At 36.7% G+C, this 26,557-nt stretch overlaps 1 protein-coding gene across 3 annotated transcripts in view; it reads left to right on the top strand.

Moving 5' to 3' along the window:
• The window catches only part of LOC113282463 (alcohol-forming fatty acyl-CoA reductase-like), a 28,366-nt gene extending 2,091 nt beyond the window's left edge, over positions 1 to 26,275 (top strand). For 2 of the 3 annotated variants that reach the window (XM_026531487.1, XM_026531475.1), the window contains exons 4-10: positions 222 to 322; positions 614 to 809; positions 942 to 1,103; positions 1,235 to 1,316; positions 1,639 to 1,920; positions 2,307 to 2,434; positions 2,667 to 3,070. In XM_026531487.1, coding sequence (XP_026387272.1) covers positions 222 to 322; positions 614 to 809; positions 942 to 1,103; positions 1,235 to 1,316; positions 1,639 to 1,920; positions 2,307 to 2,434; positions 2,667 to 2,823 — 1,108 coding nt within the window. In that variant the 3' untranslated portion in view covers positions 2,824 to 3,070. Of the gene's footprint in view, positions 1 to 221; positions 323 to 613; positions 810 to 941; positions 1,104 to 1,234; positions 1,317 to 1,638; positions 1,921 to 2,306; positions 2,435 to 2,666; positions 3,071 to 26,253 lie in introns of those variants that run through there. The other variant, XR_003326966.1, reaches the window with a different exon arrangement.
• The last annotated feature ends 282 nt before the right edge of the window (positions 26,276 to 26,557 follow it).

Below are 26,557 nucleotides of genomic sequence, written 5' to 3'. Positions count from 1 at the left end.
ATCTAATCTTAAACTTATATGTACATGCTAGAAATCACCCATACTACACCCAAGTCATTATTTAAACCAGTATGTGTATAACTCTTAGCCATCAGACTTCCCAAAGAGATGATTTTGTGTAACTTAGGGGAGGCATTAGACATACACCATATAAAGATGTCGAAATCGTGAAACGGTTTAGGTCCTCGCAAATCCTTATGTTTATTTCTTACATCTTCTAGATATGATGTAGTGTTGGAAACCAATACCATTGGAGCTAAGAATGTTCTGGAATTTGCAAAAAAATGTGTTAATTTAGAGATGTTTGTCCATATATCTACAGGTGAGTTTCGTATCCCTATTATGTTATGAGTTTCAAACTTTTAATTGGTCTCTTGTATAATTCGTTGTCACAAAGTTCTTCCAAAATAAAATTTCTATAGCACACCCCTCACTCGAAAGTTTGTGCAGTTCACATGATGTGACTACTTCTGAGAATGATATAAAATATAATGCACTGTCAAATTTCACCTTTGAGTATTAAGGCATTCCCCAGTAAGATTAATTGAGTAAAATAGATTCATTTATTTCTATACTGATTATCTTTCTATATGGATGCATGCATGTTAATTAGCTTATGTGTGCGGAGAGAAGTCAGGAGTTGTATTAGAAAAACCTTTTAAGATGGGTGAAACACTGAACACAACCACAAATGTATTAGACATGGAAGAAGAGCTGAAATTGGCGCAAAAGCGTCTAAACGAACTTATGGCTGCTCAAGTCTCTGAAAAAGAAGAAAAAGATGCCATGGGAGTTTTTGGCATGCAAAGGTTTGATTCTCTTAACCAATGCATGAATCTTATGAAATAAGAAAAGATTATAATGTACCCGAGATTCTACATCTAATTGTAATTGAATATGTTTCTGACAATTTTACTCGTTTATCACCTTTTTTCAAGCAGAGCAAGACTATTTGGATGGCCAAATACATACGTATTTACAAAAGCAATGGGAGAGATGTTAATTGGTAAATTAGGAGAAAATGTTCCACATGTCATCATAAGACCTACCATTGTTACCGGTACTTACAAAGAGCCGTTCCCTGGTTGGTCTGAAGATGTCAGGTACTATAGTCCAACATGAGATTGCGGATGGGGACCAGTGTTTTAAAACCTGGTTGGTCAGGCTATTTTTCTTTTCTTTTTTGCCGTTATGTATTGTTCATTTCCTAACTATTTCTCATTGCTTGATACAGAACGGTAAACGGTTTCATCCTTGCCTCTGCTAAAGGGAAGTTACCATGCTATCCAGGAAACGTCGAGACAATTATTGATATGGCAAGTCCAGCTATCTTTTTATAATTATTTTGGAGACTTTATTATATTTACAGATGGTTCATTGATAACTAGACACCAAACCTATGTGGATATGGTGTTGTGTTTGCTTGATGCATTTTGGATCTGTAATCCATGTTTTCAAGCATTCATTCATGATTCTTTTGGCTGTTTGGGCTTCATGAATATTTGAAAACATGTTGACCTTGAAGAAATTTGTTTCCAAGCAACCTCCATATTAAGTTCTACTTCAACCCTGTTTAATACCCGCTTTCTGAATACAAAACTACACACACCCATACTAATGTGCATCTGTGGAAAACAGGTTCCCGGAGACATGGTGGTGAATGCCACAATTGTGGCAATGGTGGTTCATGCAAATCTTCACAAATCATCGACAAATAATCAGTTTATCTACCAAGTGTGTTCTTCTAAAGCAGATCACGTGAACTCAGATAGGGTGATGAACAGTGTCTACAAATATTTTTCCAAGAATCCATTGATAGGCAAAAATGGAAAGCCTATTCAAGCTGTCAATCCTGTTCGTTTCCCTACTATGAATAGCTTTAGAAGATACGTATTTTTCAAATGCGAGTTGCCTTTAAAGGTTTGTCTTGATCCATTTTTGCTCATTGCTATGTTAATACAAGTAAATTGTGTAAGGAACTACTCCACACACTAGGGTGTGCGTGCATCATACTCCTCAACTGAATCAAGATCTCATGCTACCAGACATATCATGGGATACCTATAAATGGGTCTTGCATACTTGACAGTTCCATATGTAGCATTTGTCTGATTTTGATTTTGGTTTTCACATATTACGAAATTTTGTCATTATTTTAATATGTTGGCTGTTGTATATTTTGGGATCCTTTGCTCTGCTTGGTCTAGAATTCGCTATATTATATGTAAAATTGAACTTTTTCAACCCCTCGTCTCTCTATTTCATCTAGGTAAGATTTCTTTTAAACTGAAGTTGTTTTGTTGTAGGTTTTGGAATTTGTGAATGTCGCCCTTCTGCAATATATTTCTGATACTTGCAAGGATGTGGAACGGAGAATTAATCAGATGTCAAGAATGATCGAACTAAATGAACCATACCTATTCTTCAAAGGACAGTATGTGTTTCTACTTTTTCCACAAATTTTACATTTATTTTTCCTATATTTCGTTTCTTCACAAGTTCTAAAGTATGTCTTTGATTTGTTATTCTAGTAATTGATATTGATCAGATAAATGAGCCACAAGTTGTTGCATCGCTGTATTATAGCCTTCATTTCCATGTTCTTAATACATCTAGGGATCTTATGCAGTTTTATGTTCTAATTCTGGACCATGTTTATTTCGTAGATTTGATGATGCAAATACGGAGAGATTGCGAATGCTGGTAAAGATGAACCAAGTGGATCAAGATACATTTTATTTTGATCCCAAATCCATAGACTGGGATGATTACTTGATGAATATTCATATCTCAGGTCTAGTGAAATATGTGATTAGAATATAACTTGCAAGTGCCTAGTGACATAGAGCTTTGTCTGTCTACAATAAAGTTGTAATGTTGTCAACAGTGTGATGTTTCTTCCTGTTACTTGTACAAGTTTCTTTTCCTTATGAACTAAGTTAGGTGAATGCAGTAACAACATATTATAAGAGCAGCTAAACTAAGTGTCCTACCATTATCACTGCTGCTCTGAACTAAGTGTCCTTGAGCTCTATTTTTCTTTGTAGTGCTACTCGAAATCTTTTTAGAACAGTGTTGTTTAGTTAACCAATTTCACACTGGGATACTGTTTTAGAAATTGAGAATAAGTCAGGGTTGTTGGGTTTGCCCAATGGAAGTGGGCTTTCTTGTAACAAAAATGATACATCTACCGAGATTCTACACCGCAGGCAGCACCGTGAACAATTGTGTGAGAGGTGGAGTGGGGCCAACTCCTGCCCCACTCCCTATCCCAATGTTTAGAGTTGCTCACGGACCGTTGGATGCCCCGAAGTGCCCCACTCCCTATCTCAATGTTTAAAGTTGTTCACGGACCGTTGGATTCCCCGAAGTGCACTTTGCGGTGCAAAGTCTTCGATAGGTGTATCATTGCTGTTCTTGTAATGGCTTGCTTCTCTCTTAATGTAATGTACTATTCTTTGCTTTTTTTGTTCTCAATGCAAAAACATTTTAATTCTTCCCGGAGACGAGAGAAGCGGATACTTGAGAACGTCAAAGTGAGAGCAGTAGAATGTGTACTACTCCTGAATGGTATCAGACTAGGCAATATCATGCGCACCATTTAAGTATTTAGCTATATCTTTTTGCATTTGTCTCTTAGCCTCTGCTTTGTTACACATGACGAGGACATTGCAAACCTGGCTAATTTGGAGCCTAGGGAGATTGTCTGGGGCCTATGATTTCTTCATAACCAATCTAAAAAAAAGGTTACGGGGTGTCTAAAAGGCGGTAAAATTTTAAATTAACCTTTAAAGAAACATTAATACAAATACAAAATCATAATCACTTAATTAACAAATACAAAAATCATTAATCAAATTTTTTTTTTTTTTCAATTTCCATCAAAATCAAAACTAAAAACCTAATCAATCACAAACAACAGTTGGAATCTAATTTCTTTTTGGGTTTTGAGAAAAAACTCGAAAACAAACAATGTGATTGAGTTAAATCCCTTTAATCTATTCCTTCTAAGAGGAACTCAATAATGATTTACCTCTAAATCTTTGAAATTCACTCACCAAATCTTCTAAAAATACACCCAGAATCCGTTTATGTGTGCACTATATTAGTCCGACTGTAGTTGATGTCACAAGCAATCAGTTTATATTGTACACCTATATAAGCCGATTCTGGATTGATGTGATGAACATCAACCATATTTACGCTAATGCACACATCAATGGATTCTGGGTTCAAGTTCGGATTTGTAGGGAAATCAATAATCAGATTATTCATGCACCTATATAATCCGATTGTAACTGTTAACGACTTTTTTTTCTTTGAAATTATAGCCAATGGTCCTTTGTGTATATAAAGAGGATATCTTATTCTCTATCATAAACTACCTTATTCAAATAAATCTTTATCATTGTTAATTTTTTTCATTTGGAGATGTCAAGTCGATCATCAACAACTACCAATTCAGTCGAGCACATACTTAGAAAATGCAAGCGAACAACCAAATCAATTGCGCGCGACAGTGGAAGAAGAGATGCGCAAAACAAGAACAAACAACTATAAACGCAACTTCATCTTCATCACCTAACAAGTATATTATATAATGTAATGAATGAAGTGTTAAGCAAACAAATAGCTACAACAAAAAAATGTCAACGTCATCGGCTGCGACAAAATATGAAAAGAAACTCAAGGAAAAGAAACGAGGTCAAGAGTAATTCCAACTAAGGGAAAGAACGAAGGATGTTGAGGAAGAGGCCAGATGATATGAACCTATTATCAAGTATCACACTTTGGTAGTCGTATTTTCTCGATCTTGTATCCATAGACAACCACACAAAGTGGGAATACCGATTTGTTGTATTGTCTCGACTTTGTCCATAAATGATCACTTTCCGTAAGAGGACTTATATGTGGATAAAAGAAAAATTGTGGTGTATTTGGGTACCTTCGTATTTTCAAGGTACAACCATTGTTATCTCGATTTCATAGTTTATCCTGATGAATTTCCTGTCACATTACCTCCTTTGAGAAATCTTCAATACTGTATTGATTTCATTCCTGGTGCATCCATTCCAAATCAAGCACATTATCGTTTAATCCCAAGTGAACATGAAATTTTACAAGGTCAAGTTAATGATTTATTATCTAAAGGGTTAATAAGACCTAACAACAGTCTTTGTGCTTGTATCGCCTTTTTGGTACCAAAAAAGGCAATGATTGGAGAATGTGTATTGATTGTAGATGCTTGAATCGAATCCAATTCCTTACAGATTCCCTATCCTCGTATCTATGATATGATTAATTTATTGGTTGGTTTCATAATATTTTCCATGCTAGATTTAAGAAGTGGTTATCATCAAATACGTATTCGTCAGGGAATTGAATGGAAAACATCTTTTAAAACATATGAAGGTTTATATGAGTGGTTGGTTATGTCATTTGGATTATGAATCAGGTTCTTCAACCTTTCGTTGGTAAATTTTTTATTTTGATGACATTTTGATTTTCAGTCGTAATGAAAAAGAACATCTCATTCATCTCTCAAAAGTATTCAAGGTGTTACAAGATCACACTTTGGTTGTGAATTTGAAGAAGTGAACTTTCATGTCTTCTAAGGTTAAATTTTTGGGATATGTTGTATCTCATGAAGGTATACATGTTGATCCTTCAACAATTATACATATTCAAGAATGACATGTTCCTGCTTCAATTAGAGATGTTAGGAGTTTTCATGGCTTAGCTTCATTCTATAGAAGATTTATTCGAAATTTTAGTACTATTGCAGCTCCTATAACTGAATGTCTCAAAAAGGAAAAGTTTGTTTGGACAGGAGAGGAGAGGCTGAGAAGAGTTTTCATACTCTTAAACAAAGGTTATGTTCAAATCCATTTCTAGCTATGCCTGACTTTTCTAAACCTTTTGAAATAGATTGAGATTCATATATCATTGGCATTGGTGTTTTACTATTACAAGAAATCCACCATGTTTCTTTTCATAGTGAGAAGAATTCAGATACTCAAAAGAAATGGTCTATTTATGAACTTGAATTACTTTCTCTAGTTCAAGCTTTGAAACAATGACATACTTATTGATTCATAGAGAATTTGTTGTTAATACTGAGAACTATGCTTTGAAGTTTTTACAAACAACTGCCAAGATTAACAGAATGCATGATCGTTGGTTGTCTACTATCAATAACAGGACTGGGAAAGCTAGCACTCTGTTAGCTCTTCGTTCATACACAGATGAGGTAAGAAATTTTTCCTTATGATTTTAAACTGTATACTGTTGCTTCCATTTCTTATTTCTATCTGTGTGTGAAGATTATTGCTGAAATAGAAGAGCCCGTTGATTTTGCAAAGACTGGTGATAAAGGTAAAGGTGCTCTTCACAGAGAAAAATCAACTGCTCCTCCTTCAAAGAAAAGGAAAGTCCGTTCTTCTTCTCCTTCAAATATTCCTCCTCATGAAAATTCCGAAAGTCACAAGGATGATGAGGACAATGATGATCTTGACGCAAGTGAAGATTTTCCCCCTGAATCTTCTATGGCTAAGCTCTCTGGCCTCTTTTCTGATTCTCTGCAAGGAATGTGAGATAATCAATTCGCCAACACCTGCAAGACTCTCGCTACACTTTGCGATGTCCCTTTGCTGGATGGTGATAGTTCTCTTCGTGGAGTTTCTAGATCAGTGACTCCTGACTTCTTGCATTCCCTTAATAGTCTGGTATATTTTTATGCTTTTATTTCTTCATTGTCATAACTCAAAATTTCTTTCTATATTAATATTTTTTATATTTTCTTGCAGGATGGAAAAGCTTCTTTCGCTATTGCCTCTAGAGAGGAGACGCGAAAATCTTGAAAAGAAGAATCTTCAATTTCTCACAAAGAATGAGAATTGGAAGCTGAAGTTAAAGATCTTCGCGAAAAAAGTAAACAACTAGAAATTGATTCTTCTTCTTATAAGAACAAAATCTCTAGTATTCAGCAAGCTAATAATCAGCTTTAAGGTATGTTACTTTTCTCTTTTCCCTTCATTCATTCATCCTGTTGTTTTATCTTATTTAAATGATCCTTTTTGCAGACATTTATGGTCTTTCTGATGAAGCTACCCTTCTTCGTTCATTTCATAATCCCTTGGATAATGATACCCTTCTTGAGCGTCTTTACAATTCCTTAAATAGTTTCTCAAATGATAGAATTTCATCTCTTTCTCTAAATGAGCTTAGATCCAAATTTCACCTCTTAGAAATTGACCATAGATCTAATTTAGGCTTAGCCAACTGATTTAAGCGTCTCTTTCTTGATTCTAAAGAGAAAACCAATGAGTTAAGAACTAAAATTAGCGGTCTCATAGATGATAAGGATCGCATCTCTGATCAAGGTGCTAAGCTTTGACGAAATTCCAAGAGACTCTTCTTGAATTTCAACTTGAACGAGATGAAGCTAGCCATAAGAACATCGAACTGCGAAAGGGAAAATCAAATTCGTTCTCGTCTTCTTACAAGTAATGAGGATGAATTTGTTTGGGCTGCGAAAATCTTAGATGATGCCAAAAAATATTTAGGTGTAAATGTTAGTCTCCAAGTTGAGCATACAGCCTTGATTAGAGATATGATTTCTGACAGAGAAGGTTACTAACTTCCCTTCTTTACTAATCTTTTGCTTCTTATGAATTTTCATCAAGTTAATAATTGATTGTCTTTTGCTCGTAGATTCTGAAAGTAGATATCTTGAAAAGATTGAGGAACTCGAAGATGAAAAGGAAGAACTCGCAAAGAATCTTTCTTTTCGCAACGACAAGTATTCAAGATTAAAGAATCAAATAAAGATCACTGTTGCGAATTTTAAGAATGATACTATGTATTTTCGCAATCGAACTATCCAAATGGTTTGTGACGATCATAATATCCCACATTCTGATTATCATTGTCTCTTGGAAGAAATCCCACAAAATACTCCCAGTTTGATTATCTATGATAGCGAAGCTGATGATGAAGAATCTGATGGTGATGAAGGTTTTGATGGTGATGAAGATTCTGACGCAGACGAAGAAGGGAACAAGTCTGATGAAGATAATGAAGGATCAACTAAGAAGTAGTCTTTATTTCTTTCTTTGATTCTCTCTAATACTTGTACATTTATTCCTTCTTTCTGTATATTTGTGTTTCTTTCATTTTGACCTGCATTCATTAAAACAATTCTTCCTTGCAATACAATTAATCAATATAATCATTAATTTTTGAATCTTTCAGTAAATCTATCATATGGAGACAAATAACATTTTCTAATTTCATTCATTCCCATACTTGCCTCTGTTATTTGTATCCAAATGAGAGATTTTATAAATTTTTCTTATTTTATGCCTCAATTTCGCAGTTAATTATGTATAATTTCGCTATCTTATGCGAAATGAATTTTGATTCTTTTCAAAATTTCATTCCCGTGTGGTCTTATTTTGCCTTCCTAATTAAAGGTCTTATTATGCCACCTCTTGTCATTGCGACAAAATCGCAGGACGTCCTTGCACTTTCATGCAAAAACCCATTGATCTTGCCTTAACTTTTTCTTTTGTATTGTGGCCTCTTCAGGAATGTTGCGACAATATGACAGGCCTAAATATTCTTGCGAAAATAAAGCCCCATGACATTTCCATCTTGCGACGAAATCGCAGGCGTCTTCGCATTTTCATGCGAAAACCCATTGATCTCGTCTTATTTTTTTCTTTTGTATTATTGCCTCTTCAGGATTGTTGCACAAATATGACAAGCCTTAATACTCTTGCAAATAAAAAGCCTCATGACATTTGCGTCTTAAAACACTTATCAGCTCCCTGATGGAGGGTGCCGTCCTTATCTCCTCTTGGTTGCCCCTTCAAGGAGGCGTACTTTTACCGTACAAGGTTAGATCCTCCCATCCAGTCTTAACAACAACCAATTGTTTTCGCAGCCTCTTATCCCTTTTACTTATATGGCTTATGGTTACGAGACTGCACCTTAAGTGGGGTTTTCTTCAGGCCGAGTGCAATATAAGTCAAGACTTGTCAAGAATGGAAAAGTACGCATCAAACGTCCCTGGCACTCTTGACTCAACCGTGTACCTCGGCGCCTTGATCAGATCTGCACTCCTTGGGAGAGTCCTTATTACCTTAGTTGCCCAACCTAAGTCATATGTTTAAGCTGAGAATTGATAAGCATGTAAATGCTATATTTTATAACCATATTTATATTAGGTAGGACTCAATATTTTGGTTAATAATATTATTTTAGTGCTTTTGTAGAAGGTACAAGTGAATTCGATCATCCAGCGAATAAACAACAAAATGTGAGACTTAATGGTGTTTGCGACAAAAATGGCAAAATGTGGTTGGCCTAGTACTTCCATATATCAGCAACCACAATGATAAAATGGATTGGCCTGGTATTTCCATGTATCAGCAACCACAATGATGAAACGGGGTTGGCCTGGTATTTCCATGTATTAGCAACCACAATGATGAAATAAGGTTGGCCTGGTATTTTCATGTAGCAGCAACCACAATTACGAAATGGGGTTGGCCTGGTATTTCCATGTATCAACAACCACAATTATGAAATGGAGTTGTCCTGATATTTCCATGTATCAGTAACCGTAGCTGGCCTGGTATCTCCATATATCAGCAGCATGAAAGACATTTCACTGCCAGAGGCCCAAGGGTGTGAACCAAAGGAGACAGAACTTAATGAATGAGATGGTGGGGTGTCAAGCGAACAGTTATGAAGTTGTGCCACTTAAGCCGCCACACAGCCAGAGATAGTGGCAAATCAAACAAAGAACTTCATACTTTTACTTTTATGCAGACACTTCAGTCCAGTAAGAGCAACAAATGAGTGAGAGCAGGCACCTGAGTTCGAGTACGATGGAGGTTAGAAGACAGAATGAAGGTGGACTTTGTTGCCGATGCCAGTGGTGATTTCGACTAGTGTAATGCTGCTGGATTTGGGTCACTTGGCCTGAAGTGCAGTCAACTGAAGTTAGGTCGTTGTTGACATGGTTCAGTTAAGAAAACATTCGAGTCGCAGGAGGATTGATTACTAAAGATTATTTTATAAGGGGAATGGGTTCACATATATTTTTGGATGAATATAGTGTTTGCAGGTGCATATTTTCAGCCGAACCGACTAGTTGGGTTGATCCCCAACTTTTCAGACTCTATATATATGAGCGGCAGTTTACTTTGGGGTACCAACCTCAAATTTTTTGAGAACGTGGTACTAGAAAGCAGGGAAACAAATAACTTTCGCTTCATGGGAGTCAACCCATCAGATTTGTTTCCTTTTCTCTATCTTTTATTTTTATGTGTAGTTTTTGCATATTGTATTTTAGAATTTCCCACCTTAATTTCTACGTTGGATGACTAAATTACATTGAGGATAATTTAATGTTTAAGTGTGGGGGTGTAGTGCCGCTTTTGTTAGAATTTTTCTTAAAAAAAAAATTAATTGCAAAAATATCTCTGTTTTGCTCGAGGACTAGAAAAATATAAGTGTGGGGGTATTGATAAGCATGTAAATTCTACATTTTATACCCATATTTATATTAGCTAGGACTCAATATTTTGGTTAATAATATTACTTTAGTGCTTTTGTAGAAGGTACAAGTGAATTCGATCATCCAGCGAATAAACAACAAAATGTGAGACTTAATGGTGTTTGCGACGAAAATGGTAATAAGTGGTTGGCCTAATACTTCCATATATCAGCAACCACAATGATAAAATGGGTTGTCCTGGTATTTTCATGTATCAGCAACCACAATGATGAAACGGGGTTGGCCTGGTATTTCCATGTATCAGCAACCACAATAATGAAATAAGATTGGCCTGGTATTTTCATGTATCAGCAACCACAATTATGAAATGGGGTTGGCCTGATATTTCCATGTATCAACAACCACAATTATGAAATGGGTTTGTCCTGGTATTTCCATGTATCGGCAACCGTAGCTGGCCTGGTATCTCCGTATATCATCAGCATGAAAGACATTTCACTGCCAGAGGCCCAAGGGTGTGAACCAAAGGAGACAGAACTTAATGAATGAGATGGTGGGGTGTCAGGCCAACAGTTATGAAGTTGTGCCACTTAAGCCGCCACACAGCCAGAGATAGTGGCAAATCAAACAAAGAACTTCATACTTTTACTTTTATGCAGACACTTCAGTCCAGTAAGAGCAACAAATGAGTGAGAGCAGGCACCTGAGTTCGAGTACGATGGAGGTTAGAAGACAGAATGAAGGTGGGCTTTGGTTGCCGATGCCAGTGGTGATTTCGACTAGTGTAATGCTGCTGGATTTGGGTCACTTGGCCTGAAGTGCAGTCAACTGAAGTTAGGTCGTTGTTGACATGGTTCAGTTAAGAAAACATTCGCGTCGCAGGAGGATTGAAAGTTTTGGCTGGAAATGCTAATGAGAAGTGCAGCAACAATGAGGTTATCGTACTGTGATGGGTTTTACCCAATCTCGGCATGGGTTAATAGTTCAAATGAGTTTGGGACTGTGCATGAAGACAAAACTGAGGGTCCTTACAGCTTGCTAGTGAACGCCAGTGATGAATGAAGAAAGTGGAGACATGCATACGTCGGTTGGCCATCTCGGTGGGTTCACTTCAATGGAAGGTAATGGTGCAGTTCTCAGTTATTTGATGCCAAGTTGGAGATACAGATGATGATTTTCGTAAAGCAAGTGAAGAAGAAATGTGCACTGCCATGGTTGCCGTGGTTGAGCGAGAAACTAATATGAAGAAGTTCTCAAGATGGCTGATATGATGGTGATGGATGGTGTCTGTAACAGCGCATGAATGGACTTATGAGGTTCCTATGTGATCTGAGATGTGGGATTAAGTTATTTCTCTGTTGAGAAATGAGCACAACAACAATAGAGAGCTGTTGCAGCCGATGGTCCAAATCAAGGGGATTTTCATGGTTTTATATTCTCAACTGGTGTTAATTTTGGTGGTCGTATCATGGTTGCACTACTCATGACAGTGGTGGTCATTCTTGGTCTCTACAACAGCTGGCTCAACTGGATTTCATGGGATTATGCTCGATGAGACGGAACATTCGGAGAAAGTATACTGTGATCTGCTGGTGCTAACGATGGCTATATGGAGAGTTTATTTATACGACGTGACTGAGATGAAGATGGAGTTGCTATGGTGATTCGATGGAGCTGAAGAGGAGATGAAGCATCATCAGTTCAGCATATAGGCTGAACTTTATTCAGCTAAAACTTTGGTCGCAGGCAGTGGTTTTCGTGGTTGGATTGATTAATCGGTCGAGATGGAAAGCTGAGAAGTTAGAAGTTGAGATGGATAGTAAGAAGTGGGAGTTGCTGCCATGGCCGGGAACAAGGAAGCCAAGGCGTGACTGTTCGATTGGTAGTAATAGATTGGCGTTGGTCTGTCCGAGGAGATGGGAATAAAGACGAATTCTTAGTGGTACCGTGGTTTATACTGCCAAGAGTTTGGACTTAAAATATAGGGTTCAGGTTGAGCTAGTTCAATGGAGAAAGGTGGCCGGTATTCAAATGGAGGAGATAAAAGAAGGTGCAGTCGAACTGGTTGCTGCCGTTCATTCAGTTGATGTCAATGGTGAACAGTTGCAGGCAGTGATGGGTTGATTTGATGATTGCATGGGTTTTGAAATGGAGTGTTGGTGCTGGTTTGTATGTTTTGAGCTGAGCAGTGAAGGCATGAATGATGATGATCATGACTGTCGTTCTCTCCTTCACGGGGCTTAGATGCAACAACTACAATGGAGTTTGGGTGTTCTTGCATGGATGACGAGAAGACAGCAGAAAATTATAGTCAGTGAGAAGATAGAGCAAAGAAGTTAGGGAGCTGGTGGTACAAATTTTGATTCGAGTCAGATAGCCTAGTCTGGAAGATGGTGCGACCTTGTGGAAGGAGACTCAGATGGTCAGGAAACGAGAAGTGTTTCTGTGATAGGAGTTGGTGCAGTGGCCTGAATTGCAGTCGATAGACAGTGTTTCTGTCAGGGTTTGTTGACCTGCAGTGTCCGTGAAGATACAGAATATGGTTTTCCTTGGGTTCAATGGCTGTGGTCGGCGTTTGGAAAAGAGTTCAGATTTGGGATTGAAACCAGTATTGGACCGGGGGATTGGGCCCATTAGCCTTGAGACAGAATTTTGTTAGGTCTTGTTTTGGTTTCTCGGAGCACTATATGAGAACTGAAGAGAGACAGAGAAGAAAAAAAAAGGCCGGCTAGGGAGCCGCAACCGGAAGGAAGGAGACAGAGGCGCAGCTGCACAGCTGTGTTTAGGGTTTGAAGTTTGTGTCCTCCATTTTCATTCTTGATTAGCTATTGACTCGGTATATGTTTATGGCTTTTGAGAAAGCGATGTCTAGCTAATCCATGTTAGGTTTTAGATGGAAATCAATTTGATTATATAAACTCTTCGATGATATTTTTAATAATGATTCATTAACTAGTAATTTCTATTCATATTACTTGACATTTAATCGATTATGTGATTTTCTTGATTATTTATGCTTTTCATTTGATATTTCGTGCTTTGGTTAAATCCCTTGATGTGATATGCTTTAGGATTGATAGGTAATGCTTTAAAATTACTACCCATGAAGCGAAGGAGATTACAGCGGAGAAACTATTAATATTTTGAGAATTAAAAATGCCATCTTCCGAGACATGAGATTGAGTTCGACATTTGTCTTGAGTAATAAATAAGAAATTAGTAGAGTTTTATATGATTGAATTGGTGGAAATCGAAAACCTTAGCAACCCTTTCCCATTTGTTTATGGTCATTTTGTCCCGAATATCTGAAAAATCGTCAAACATCACCTTACTAATTTGTTAGTTTTTGGTATTAGTTAGTTGTAGTATTTTCACACTCCTCGTGGGAACGACCTGTATTTGCCATTATCTACTAGTTAGACACTGTGCACTTGCAGTATTTTATTGTAGGTTTCCGAACCTACCAAAAATCCAAGGTGCCTCTCCCGGATGGGCTTTATTGACCCTAAATCTCCATGACTCAGGTTCTGGTGGCGGTGTAGCCTTTCCCTGAGCCATGCAACAGGTACCCCCTTATATGACGTACTTTAGGTCTTACATTTGCCTCTTGCGAAATTGTATTCGCGAACTAGGGTGTACGCCATAAAGGTTCGCCTCTTTCTCTTTTGTCATTTTTCTCTGATTATCTTCTGTAAAATTCATTATGTCCGCGAGAGTCTCGTATATCATCATATTGTATTTGCATTTCACAATCTCAATTTTGTCATTCAATAAAATGTATTCTTGAGAATTTTACTTATTGCGAGAGTGTCGCAACAACTTAATCATTCATATATTTTCTGTTTTTATTACCTTTGCCATCCTGTGCTTCTTTATTACTTTCTACTACTGCTTCCTTGGCAGCGGTATGTTCATCATTTTTATTCTGAGCTAGCATTAGCTTCGCAACACCTCTTCTTATTTTCTTTCGATTGCATCCACCATCAACCTCTCACTTCTCTGTGTATCATTGATTTTGTGCCGCCAATTTTCCTTCTTGTTTGCTCTTCCTTCACAAGATTCTATCTCAGTTTCGTAACACCTCTTTCCTTCAACCCAGTCTCCCTTTATGATTCCTACACCACTGGTGTGAGGGAATTTGATGCACTGGTGGAAAGTTGAAGCTACACCTAGAATCCCATGTAGCCAAGGTCGACCAATTAACGCATTGTAGGGTGATCCTACATCAACAACACATAATAAGATTTCGGAAGATATTCCCTTTAATGGAATTCACATAGTAACCTTCCCTTTAGGCTTGTTAGCAGTACCATTAAAACCATATATCCTATGTGTTGATGGTATAAGATCATCATCTCTTCCTCCCATAGTTTTATAAGTATGATAAAATAAGATTTTCACAGAGCTTCCAGTATCGATTAGAATTCTATTAATTCCCCATGAATCTTCAGCTTCATCATCCTCATATTCTTTTGGCTTTGGATTAATTTCTAATTACTACCAACGGATTATCATGCACCTCTTCACCTTCGGGAATCTCTTCTGCGGTAAATGAAATAATCTGTTTCTTCCATTCCTCTAGTGGCGAGATTTTCGCAATATTCATAATTTCTCTTCCATCGTTATCTCTTGCGAACACTTTACTCAAAAAATTATCATGAAAATCTTCAATTGTCTTATGTGAATGTATGATAGAGTGACAGAATAGGTTTTTTGCTTTTGCACCAACTTCTATGAAGAATGTTTCCTTCTTTTTCATCGTGCTCACTTTGTGATGCTCTGGTGGTGGTGGCAATGGTTGAGATTGTGGGTTCCCTACCAAAAAGTGGTTTAGTTTTCCTTGGTCTATCATTCTCAAAATAATTCTTTTATATTTCTGCAATCATTTGGTGTATGCCCATGAAAATGATGATAAGAACAAAACTCATGGATTCTATGGTTTGGAGGTGGTTCCGTTCCCATGTTCCATGGTGTTGGTATATTCTCCATCAAAATTATAGCTTCCCATATTTTCTCCATACTTGCATTTAGAGGTGGCATCTTAATTTCTTCCCATACTACCTTGTGACTTCCTTGTCCTCTATTGTAATTTTGTCTTTGACCTCCATAAGTTTCTTGTGGTTGATCGAGTCTTTGAATCTTGTTATTTCCACCACGATTGTAGAAATTTATTTCTCTTTCATACTCCTCTTGATCTCGGCTTCCCATAGCCACCAGTTTATGTTGATTGTTACCCGTCACCTTCTCTTGTTGTACTTGCGAAGTATTCGCTACTGTGTTTATTAGCTTGGGTAATAAGCTTGCATTCGCTGTTTGTGAGTTGGTGTTCGCAACTGGATATGATTCCATTTCATTTTGCCTTTCCTCTAGAGCAATGTATTATTCTTGAAGTTCTCGCAATTAGGTCATTGTGATCGTATTCTTAACTCTGAAAATTTGGACATACAATAGGTTTGTTACAAACATAGCATTGATAAATGATAATATAAGATCTCTCTCATCTACACGGCCAGCCATTTCGCTACACATTGTTATCCATCTTTTAGTCAGGTGTTTCAAACTTTCGCCAATCCTCTATTTTAATCCAAACACATCTTCTATACCAGGTCGCGAAGAATTATTACTTATATATGCCCCTAGGAATGTAGTCTGCAAATGATTGAATGATGTTATTGTATTCTTTGGTAGACCTTCAAACCACTTTAACGCCTCTCCTGTTAAGCTGGATGCAAAATACTTGCACAATAAGGCATCATGATTTTCCCATTGTAACATGCACCTCACATAGGCTTTAATGTGTTGAATTGCACAAGTTGTTCCATCAAAAATGCTGGTTAATGCGGGCAAATTGCATTTCGGTGGTATTCCTCCTAATTGTACTTCCCTTGTAAATGGAGTTTTCGCAGCTTCTTCTATTGCTTCATCCAATTGTCTTCTGCCTACTTCTCCTCTATTATTTAGAATTCCCCTCATTTCTTCTAATTCTTTCAAGATTTGTTTATTTACCCCTGAATTTTGATCCATTGGTATTTTTAATTTCCCCTCTCTTCTTCTGCGTTCATGTCTTTCTTCTCTCGCGAAATTTTGCATTTCTTCTTCATTATCTTCATCTCGTCTTCTTCTGCGAGTTTCTTCTTCACCCCTATCTTGAATTCACAAATGATTATGTCTCTCATTTTCCCCTTCATGATTTTGTTCATTTCTTATCAATTCCATTCGCTGTCTTTCAGCCATTCTCTGTACTCTATCATACTCTTCATTGAGATTACCGTTGTTCCGGTTTTGTGTACGCCTTCTTTCTCGATTGTCGTGATTGTTCTGGTGAATTGTCTCATGAAGCTCCTGTTCTTCAATTTTCGCTCTCAATCTTTCACGTTCGCAGATTAAACGTGCTTGTTCAGCATAATGTCTTTCAATTTCTTCTTCAATCGTTTGTTGATTTCTTTGAGTTTCTCTTTCATGTAAAATTCTTCTTCCTTCCTCTCGATTTCCTTCTCCATCTTGGTCATTTCGTCCCTGACGTTGTCCATTCTATTGATTTCTACCATTTTTCCCATCATCAAAAGTTTCATTTTGTGGAACGTAATCATAAGCTCTATCTCTATTTTCGCGATATTCTTCATTAGGATTTGATATTTCTTCTTGAATATTGTTTCCAGCATTGATTGTCGGTGAGTTTCGCCTCATTTCTCTTCTAGTCGATCTTGAATATGATTTTGTAATACTTCTCGATATTCTATTATGTAGTCTTATATTCTCCATCCTTAATTCGTGATTTTGCCTTGTTAGATTTGCACGTTCTTCTGCCTCATCTCTTCTTTCTTCATGTATTCTTCGTATCAATGTTTCTAGCGCTCCAATTTTCTCATCTCCATGAATTATTCCTTCATCTGCTTCTTGATTTCTCTCTACCTGTCTATGGTATCTGTTTTGTTGCTCTTCTTATACTTCTTCTGCCGAATTTGATTGCCAAGTGTGTATACTCACCCTATCATAATCTGTATTCCTCCCTTGTACTAGTGTTTGTTGAATTGGTGGTTGAATTTGATTTTCTCTATTACTTCTCATTCTAGTAGATACTCCCATTTCACTTCTTTCTCTCCCAGCAATTCTCTTCTTCTTCTAACAATAGTCGGTTGTTCGGATGTATTTCTTCTTCTAGCCATTTCTTCAAGGTTAACAATATTGCAAGAAATTATGTAAAATTCTTAATCAATCACTCTAAATCTTCACAAATCTCAATATTAATCTTCACAAATAACATTTGTGGCGCTACTAGTCATGACGGCAAGTCGTTCGTCACAAATGTTTATTTGTGACGGTTTATGGACCCTCACTAATGGGACCTGTTATTGTAGATGATAAGCGCTCACAAACTGTGAATCTTTCTTTGGAACCATTACATGCTCTGAAAAATGAACTCGAATCTTCAACCAAAAGAATTTAGAACAAGATCGATAATCTCGAATCCAGGATTGATCTGATCGAAGACGAACTAGATGAATACAAGGAATATGAGAAAAGTCTCTAAAGTAAGTGAAATATATTCTTGTTGTATTTCAAATAATGTCTAGAAAATTTCTTATGAGAATTTATTTTTATGTTTAAGAAGGATAACTAGGTTTTGGTATAACAATTATTGTGATTACACATAGCTATTTCCGACGATTTTCATCTTGCAATGTCTTTAAATTTTTTTGTTCACATTCTAAGTTATTTGGAAGATGATCTTGCAATATTTAATGTTATTGGATTTATATATTGCAAATGTCTTATGATATATATGTTTTACGTTCGTGAACTATGCTATTGTCTCATATATTCTCAAAAGTTCAGTCTATTATGTCTCTATGCAAATATTGATAAAAGATAGAATGAACTTTTTGAGAAAATTCTGCAGTATTGATTGATATAGCTAACTTAGATTTTAACATTTGAACAACTCTCTTAAAGCATATTTAGATTCATTTGATTATCTATCATGATTGATTGATCATCATATATGATCTAGAAGTGATAGATGAATATGGCTAAACTAAAAATGTTCATATGGCTAACTTCGGTTAACTGTTATTGAGCCAACGGTTATACATGTTTAGGTACGGTTCATCCATATCTAAATATGGGTATATTTTATTTGTATATATCATGCTAATACCATCTAACGATGGATATTGATTGCTTATTTTCTAAGCATACTTAGCTTGAATCTTAAATCAGAAGTTCATCTAAAGGTGAATATCAATTGCTTCGTTACTAAGTTATATTATCTTTGATTTTAAGCAACCCTAATTTGAAAGACTATATAAGGTATTTTCTAGCATCTGGGAAACCTAATCCCGACACTCTCGTACGTCCTAGTTTCAAACTAGAGTCGATTCTCCATTAACCTAGGATTTTCCAAAACCATTATTAGGTTAACGACTTGAATACTTCACTTGGGATTCGTGAAGCCAGAACCAACTATTTTCTCTGTAGTTGCGTATTCTGATCTTACTTTTTCTATTGTATTAAGTTTAATCTTCTCTAAGATTTTCTTGAGATTTATCTCCGATGGGTAAGATATAAAAAGTAATCACAACAGTTTTTCGTCTCAGACTCTTGTGATTTCTCAATAACTTATATTGTTAATCAGTTAGGTTATTTTTAGGTGACTAATATTTCTAGGCTTCTCCCCGGAAGTATAAGACCAGATTATTAGTTGAGTTTCCTGTTTGAAAATGCGTGGGTCTAACAACCACACCCAACAATTCGTTTGGCAATCTGAGAGGACTTGAGAAATAGAGGGTCTAACAACACCACCCAATATTTCTCTTAGAAATCTGTATGGACTAACTCCGAAAAACTTTCTAGAGAATCAACAAGACAGTCAGACACAATCTAGATAAAAGTATCTCAAGGAGTTAATATCTCAATCTCTCGATTTAATCGTACTCAAGCAAACTTCGAGTCTCAATTAAAGAGAGATAACTTGGATGGTACCAAAGACCAATATCCAAGGATCAATCAATATCAATCAACAATCGTTAGGTCAGAATCTTCAATTGATTGATCTAACGCATAACCTGTATTATTTCAATTATATAACAAATATAATACGGAAAATAAATAACACGGACACCAGAAGATTTGTTAATGAGGAAACTGCAAATGCAGAAAAACCCCGGGACCTAATCCAGATTGAACACACACTGTATTAAGCCACTACATACACTAGCCTATTCCAAGCTAACTTCGGACCAGACTGTAGTTTAACCCCAATAAATCTCCCACTGATCCAAGTTATAGTTATGCTCCTACATCTCTGATCCCAGCATGATACTGCACACTTGATTCCCTTAGTTGATCTCACCCACAACTAAGAGTTTTTACGACCCAAAATCGCAGGCTTTAACAATAAACAAATCTGTCTCCCACAGACAAGTCTATCAAAGGATCAATTTCTCCCACAGATAAACCCTAAAGGTTTTGTTCCGTCTTTTGATAATAATCAAGGTGAATAGGAACCAATTGATAATGCGATCTTATATTCCCGAAGAACAGCCTAGATTAATCAATCACCTAACAACAATCTTAATCTTATGGTAGCGAAACAATATGTTGTGGAATCACAAACGATGACAGGAAGTGTTTGGAATCAAATCTCAATCCAATCAATCTGATTGTACTCGTGCGATGGAAGATGCAAGATCATATCACCCAACTACGATAAAAGTAGTATCGGTTTGGCTTCACAATCCCAATGAATTCTTTAAGTCGCTAACCCGGTTTGAGAAAAGAAAACCAGAGGGTTAAAGGAGAATCGATTCTAGTATGCAAACTAGTATCACATGTAAGGTGTGGGGATTAGTTTTGCACAATATTAGACGTCTCATATATATAGAACTAGAAGAAGCTCTTGAGTATTTTAGGGACTCTACGGACCCAAAAATTCAAGCAATAGTTAGAGGTTTATCTGTGAATAGTGAAAACCATAAATTTGGGGGTAGTGATGGTTCTTGTGATCGTAAAGTTTCGCTAATTGGAGATCCTAACTTGGGACTCGATCCTTGTGCGTCTGAAATATTACTTGAGTCTTTTCAGACTCCGCAACCCGATCCTCCTGATATTATCCAGGAGGAAACCCAGGTATTAGAGACCCATTTTTCGGATGAATCTATTTATCAAGACACACATATGAAGCTTTGTTATGTTCCCCAGATAAACCCAGTTGTCTTGATAGAAACCTTAGATGAGAATGTGCTCCTTCTATTCATTTTTCTAAACCAGTGCAGTTGTCTCATTTTTGTGTTAGCCCTATTTGGTCTTATGGACCCACAATTGTTTCGACTATTGGTATACGACTTTGGAAGGTGACAATTCGTTTTGAGGTATTTTATGTCTAGCTAAAGACTTTAAATTTAGCATTTTCTGGGAGGCACCTACGCTCATGCTTATGGTAATATCCTTCCTTATTTCTTTTCCCTCAAGTGGTAACAGTTTCTCCTTGTTCATGTTTTTAATTTCATCTTTAGAACATTGAGAACAATGTTAGATTTAAGTTTGGGGGTAAGGGAGAAACTTTTAGCGTCACATAGTATCCGGTTAGCTAAGTTTACATATTGTTTCTCACCGAAAAGATATAAATTGGAATGCTAGGGATAACAACCTAATGAGACATTAGAGAAAAAGACATTGAGATCCTTGAAATTCAGGAGAGAACTTGTTCCTTTTAGAGGGTAACCGTGATGGACCTAACCATCCATGATGGAAAGGCAAGTAGGTCAGAATGAAATGCCAGAATGACAAAGCAACCTCACAATGTAGTCTTAGTTACTGGATTACAACTCTCTCAGTAGAAACTTATCATCATCAAAAAATGGAGCGACATCAAAATATATGAAGAAAGTTGAAGACGTCTAAGGTTTAGAAGCAACAATAGAAAAGAATAATTCAAAAATCAAAGTTGAAGACTTAGTTACAAGAAGTTATAAGAGCAAAGAAAATCAAATGATATAAGTTGTTGAAGTTCATGATACCAAGACATTACAAGTACTAAAGTCCTTCTCTCTTGGCCATTTAAATTTTTGTCTTGTTATTTTTGTGTTAAAAAAAATGAAAAGAATTGAAGAGTAAATAAATAAATAAATTTATTTTTGAAAAAATCATCTTTACGTTTTGTAAGGCCGTAGGGAAGTAGAAATATATAAGGAAGTTTCAAGCAAGAAATTAAGGATAAGAGTTAATTGTCAAGGTTCTACGAAGTTCGAGAATTTATCATCAACAGTTGAAGCCGAAGAAGACGTTATTTCTACTGATCACTATGAGAGAGTCGAAGAGAGATGCATTTTGGTTGCTTTGTTAGTCCGCTTTCCATTTGGTACAAGATCTTTCTAGCACTGGTTCAACTCATCACACGTAATTAGTCCAGCTGTTTAGTAGATATCCCTCTCATCTTTATCTCTCTCCTAATCTTATCCAGCTGTAAATCAGCGGACGCATCTTACAATGTTTATCTTGTTGTGTAGCGGATATTTCTTTATCTACCCGTGGTGCAGATGTGTCTCCCCTTTTCTTTAGTCAGCTTTAGAGTTGGCACCTTTAATTTCTCTGGCATTCAAGTTACTTGGAGATAGGTTGAGAATATATATGTCCTCATAGCTCTTTGGATACTTTTGACCAATTAGAAGTCATGGTTTTTGTGGGTACATCTCTGATAAACCCACCCGAGATTAACTAGGTCAATGGGGCCACCTAGTAAGTTTGAATTTTATTTTCTAGAATAATTTGCTCGAGGACTAGCAAATAATAAGTTTGGGGGTATTTGATAGACGCATTTATGTGTCTATTTTGTCCTCAATATTCCGTATTGTTGGTACTCTATTTCGTACTTATTATGGTGTTTTATGTGTTTGTAGGTATTTTTGGGGAAATAAACATTTTTGGAAAATTCTGCTCGAAAAGTTGCTCGGGGAACCCGGAGGACATTTGCTATTCAGACTCTCGTATTGGATAAGGGGCACTCACTTACTAAGGGGCACACTAGCCGCTATTTGCAACCAAGACACCCCAGTTTCTAAAGGCACCCGCACAGTCGATAAGGGCGCCCCTTCTTCTTCACGTTCAAACTGTTTTTGGCGGGAATAAATTCTTTTGAACCTGCAAAATCTTTTTGCAGTAATTTGGGAGATATTCTCGTGGGGATTCTCTAAGATTTGATTGGTACTGAGCTATAACGATGTAACAGGTCTGGTAATGCTGTTAGTTTTGAAAAATAAGGAAAGCTACGTGGAATTGGAGAAAACAGGGGGCATGCATTTTTCTCGGGTTTTCTGTGGATTAATTATGAAAGATACGTGAAGATTTGTTGCTTCATGAGTGTGAACCAATATTATATGGTTTACAGCATGTTTGGAGCGTATCTGCTAAGGATTATCGCGTGCAGGAGAAGAAACAGGAAAGAGAACATTCTCGTGAACTGGCAGGGAGCAAATGAAGATTTCGGGAGTTATTTCACAGTATTCTTGACCCTGTGAAGGGTATAAATAGGTGTTGTGATTATCAGAAGGAGGATATAGAGGAGTGGGAGCAGTTGGGAACATCACAGAATCATAAAAATCGAGTTACAGAGAAATACTTTTCTGCTGCTGCAGAGCTGAATAACACGAAGAACACACCGACCAGGACAGTCGTTTTCCAACAGTGCAAACGACACATACGTGTTGGTCGTTCTGCTACAGTGACATCGACACTTCACTACTATCGTTCTCTGTAACAGTTCGGTTTGTAACAAATATCCGTTTTTTATCTTTTTTTCTCCCATTTTCATCATTTGTAAACACTTTGAGCAATGAAATCAACTTTTGAGCGTGTTTTCAACATAATGAGCTAAACCCAATCTTTGGGGCGATGGAGGAAGACGTTGTTTCGGTAAAAGTGATACATTTCTATTTCTAATTAATTATAACAACTCTATTATGATTTTTGCATTGAACTAAAAATTGATTATATGATTTTGATTAGTTAGGTGTATTTTCTCTTGATAGAATATGCTTGCTTTAGGGTTTTGATATTCTATGCTTGGATTAACATTTATTCTTTTGAAAATCTACATGTCTAGGCAATACCATTAGAATCAATTTGAATGTTGAGTTGCATAATTATGGTTTTATTAAATCACTACTATCGACCAAAGGTGGAATCCTAGCCTCAGTCTCTCCATAATTTTCACAACATCTTTTAATTTGCTTTATTTTCCTTAGTCTTAAAATTTAAATCTAAAAGCACAACCTTCACAAGTCTTGAACGAACTCTACTACTACAACCACTGTAAAAATCCCATCAAGAAGCTGTTGTTGGAGTCAAGAGTTGTACGGCGATTGCGTTCTTCGTACTACTGAGAATTTCAGAGTACTTTGTACAGAAGATAAAGGAGTTGACGTGAAGACTGGAAGGGTGTTGTTACATCGAACAGAAGAGTTTTGTTGCTGTCGTGAACTGGAGGTGATCGATGAGGCTCTAGTGATTGTTTCTCGAAGTCCAGGCAAGGGTTGCGGAGAAGGTTCGATGATCGAAGACAGGGAAGTTAAGAACTTGAGTCTGTAATGTTGATCGGCTTGAAAGGCGGTGATGAGGTTTAGCTCGCCGTGGTTGGTTGCTGCTAGTATCGTCAGTAGACAATGAAGACCGTTGTTGATGGAGATGGGAATGGTTGGTGATGAATGGAGCGATAACAAAGATGAACGACGGAAAATAATAATAATAAAAAAAGTGTTATTAGAAGTTGTTAACAATATGTGATGTGTTACAAAGAAGAATCACAGTTACAGAATAGTTGCAGAAAAGTTGTTACAAAAGAGTTTGTTACAGAAGAGTGGTAACAGTTACAAAAGCGTAACAAAAGAAAGTGTTACAGTTTGTGACAGTATGCGTGACAGAAGGGTTATAACAGTGGAGAAGTGTGACAGTTTTCTGGCAAAGGCGTTGTAGAAAGCAGATTTGACTTTAGAAGGTGAAAAAGCTTAGGGTGAGTGGTTGTTTCGAAGGGTTAGGTCATGGATTCGAAATAGACACAATAGGATCAAAGTTGGTATTGCAGTCATAGGATTGGTACAGTTTGATAGAGGATCAAAGATGGTATTGCAGTCTGGAGGACTGATACAGTTTGATGGAGGTCAAAGCTGGTATTGCAGTCAAGATTGGTACAATTTGATTAAGTTGATCAAATTAAGAGATTAGAATGACAAAGAATGTTGGGTGTATATGTTTGAGCTTAAGGGAGGATATTGAAGTTTAATATTAAACATGCTAAGCTTAAGTGTAGTTGGAGAGTTTGTGGCAGAAACTTGGAAGACCTGCGAAGTGTGGCAGACTTTGTGTTAGTTGTTGCTTGTGGCAGAAGCATAACAAGGGAAAGATTGTGAGAGAATCTTGAAAAACAAATAAGTGTGAAGGATTCGCAACAATAGTGTGACTGGAACAAGAGAAGAATAAACAACAACAAGTTTATGAAGAAAGAGAAGTAATCATCAGGTGGTGATGAGAGATTGAAGAGAAAAGACATCATAAGGTTGTGATCGTGATAAGTGAAGAAATCCCAGTGTGGGGATTTGGCTAAGAGTTGTGTGAATCAATCCCAATGGGGATTTGGCTAAGAGTAGTATGAAGCAATCCCAGTGGGGATTTGGCTAGAGAAGTGAAGAAATTCTAGTGTGGAATTTGAAGAGTGTGGAAATCCTGCCTGTAAAGTAGGTAAACAAGAGTTGAGTGGATGAGATACAATGCTCGATGATGAGTTTGTTTTTTTGTTTGATTAGAAAGTTGCATAGATCACAATGAGGTGTTTCTAGCTTGCTAAGGTTTGTGTTCCGCTGCGATGAAGAAGAATGTGAAAGAAGTTTTTGATTGTTGTTATGGTATAATAGCAATACGAAGTGAGTGTTTGATGATTGCTGTTAAGTAATGAAGAAGATTGGTTTGTTAGCTAAGTTAGATATGGTTTGTGAATTGAGTATGTTTATGATGACGGAATTCTGGAATGAGAAAAGACAAGAACGTGTTAACGTTTATCAATGGAAGAAAAGGAATGGAAAATGAGAAAAGACAAGAACGTGCAAACGTTGATCAATGGAAGAAGAGGGTTACAAAATTCTCATTGAATGATATCTTGGTTTAAGGGAGGATGTTGGAAGTTAAACCAAGATATGGTAAACTTGTGAAGCAAGGTGTTTTGGTTCTAGAGAGTTATAAAAGAGTTCTATTTAGAGTTTGTTTTATGTTAGAAAGGTGTGATTTATTTATAGTTTGATTTTATTAGGAAAGTACTTTGAGTGATCGTCAAGTTTGTGAGACTATAAGTAGGCTATTGAGCCATAAACTTTTTATACCAAACTGATTATCAATATAATCGTTTATTTGCTTCCGCGTTGTGCTCTCCTCTCTCTTGCTCGATCCTACAATATTCATATCTCAGGTCTAGTAAAATATGTAATTAGGATATAACTTGCAAGTGGCTAGTAACACGGAACTTTGTCTGTTTAGAACAAAGTTGTAATGTCGTCTATAGTTTGTCTCATTTTGGGGTGTATCATGTTTCTGCCTTTTACTTGGATTTGATTGTTCTATGTTGAGTTTGAAAAAATGACCGCTGCTACTAACATACAGTTTTACTTGTACACTGAATGGCGTATGACACCAGCAACATAATATAGGAGCAGCTGATAAAATGTTTTGGATTTTGCAGTCAGGTCCTACCATTATCACTGCTGCAGCGCTGCGCTGAACTACGTGCCTCCATTATCAACGTTGCAGTGCCTCCTTGAGTTGTACCCACATGATCCTTACTTTATATACCTTTATATATAATCCCTCTGTTTCTGAAAAATCATCCTCTATTCCTTTTTCGTCAGTTTCAGAATTGTGTCTAGCTTCTGTTTATAGTCATACTTTTTCAATGAACTCTCTAATATACCCTTGAATTCTTTATAATCAAAAATCCATTTTTAACGTGACCCGATCTAAAATATTAAAGAAATTAGTATAATTGAGGAA

Source organism: Papaver somniferum, chromosome 1 (genome assembly GCF_003573695.1).
Source record: "Papaver somniferum cultivar HN1 chromosome 1, ASM357369v1, whole genome shotgun sequence".
NCBI lineage: Eukaryota > Viridiplantae > Streptophyta > Magnoliopsida > Ranunculales > Papaveraceae > Papaver > Papaver somniferum.
This window is presented reverse-complemented; position numbering and strand designations above follow the sequence as displayed.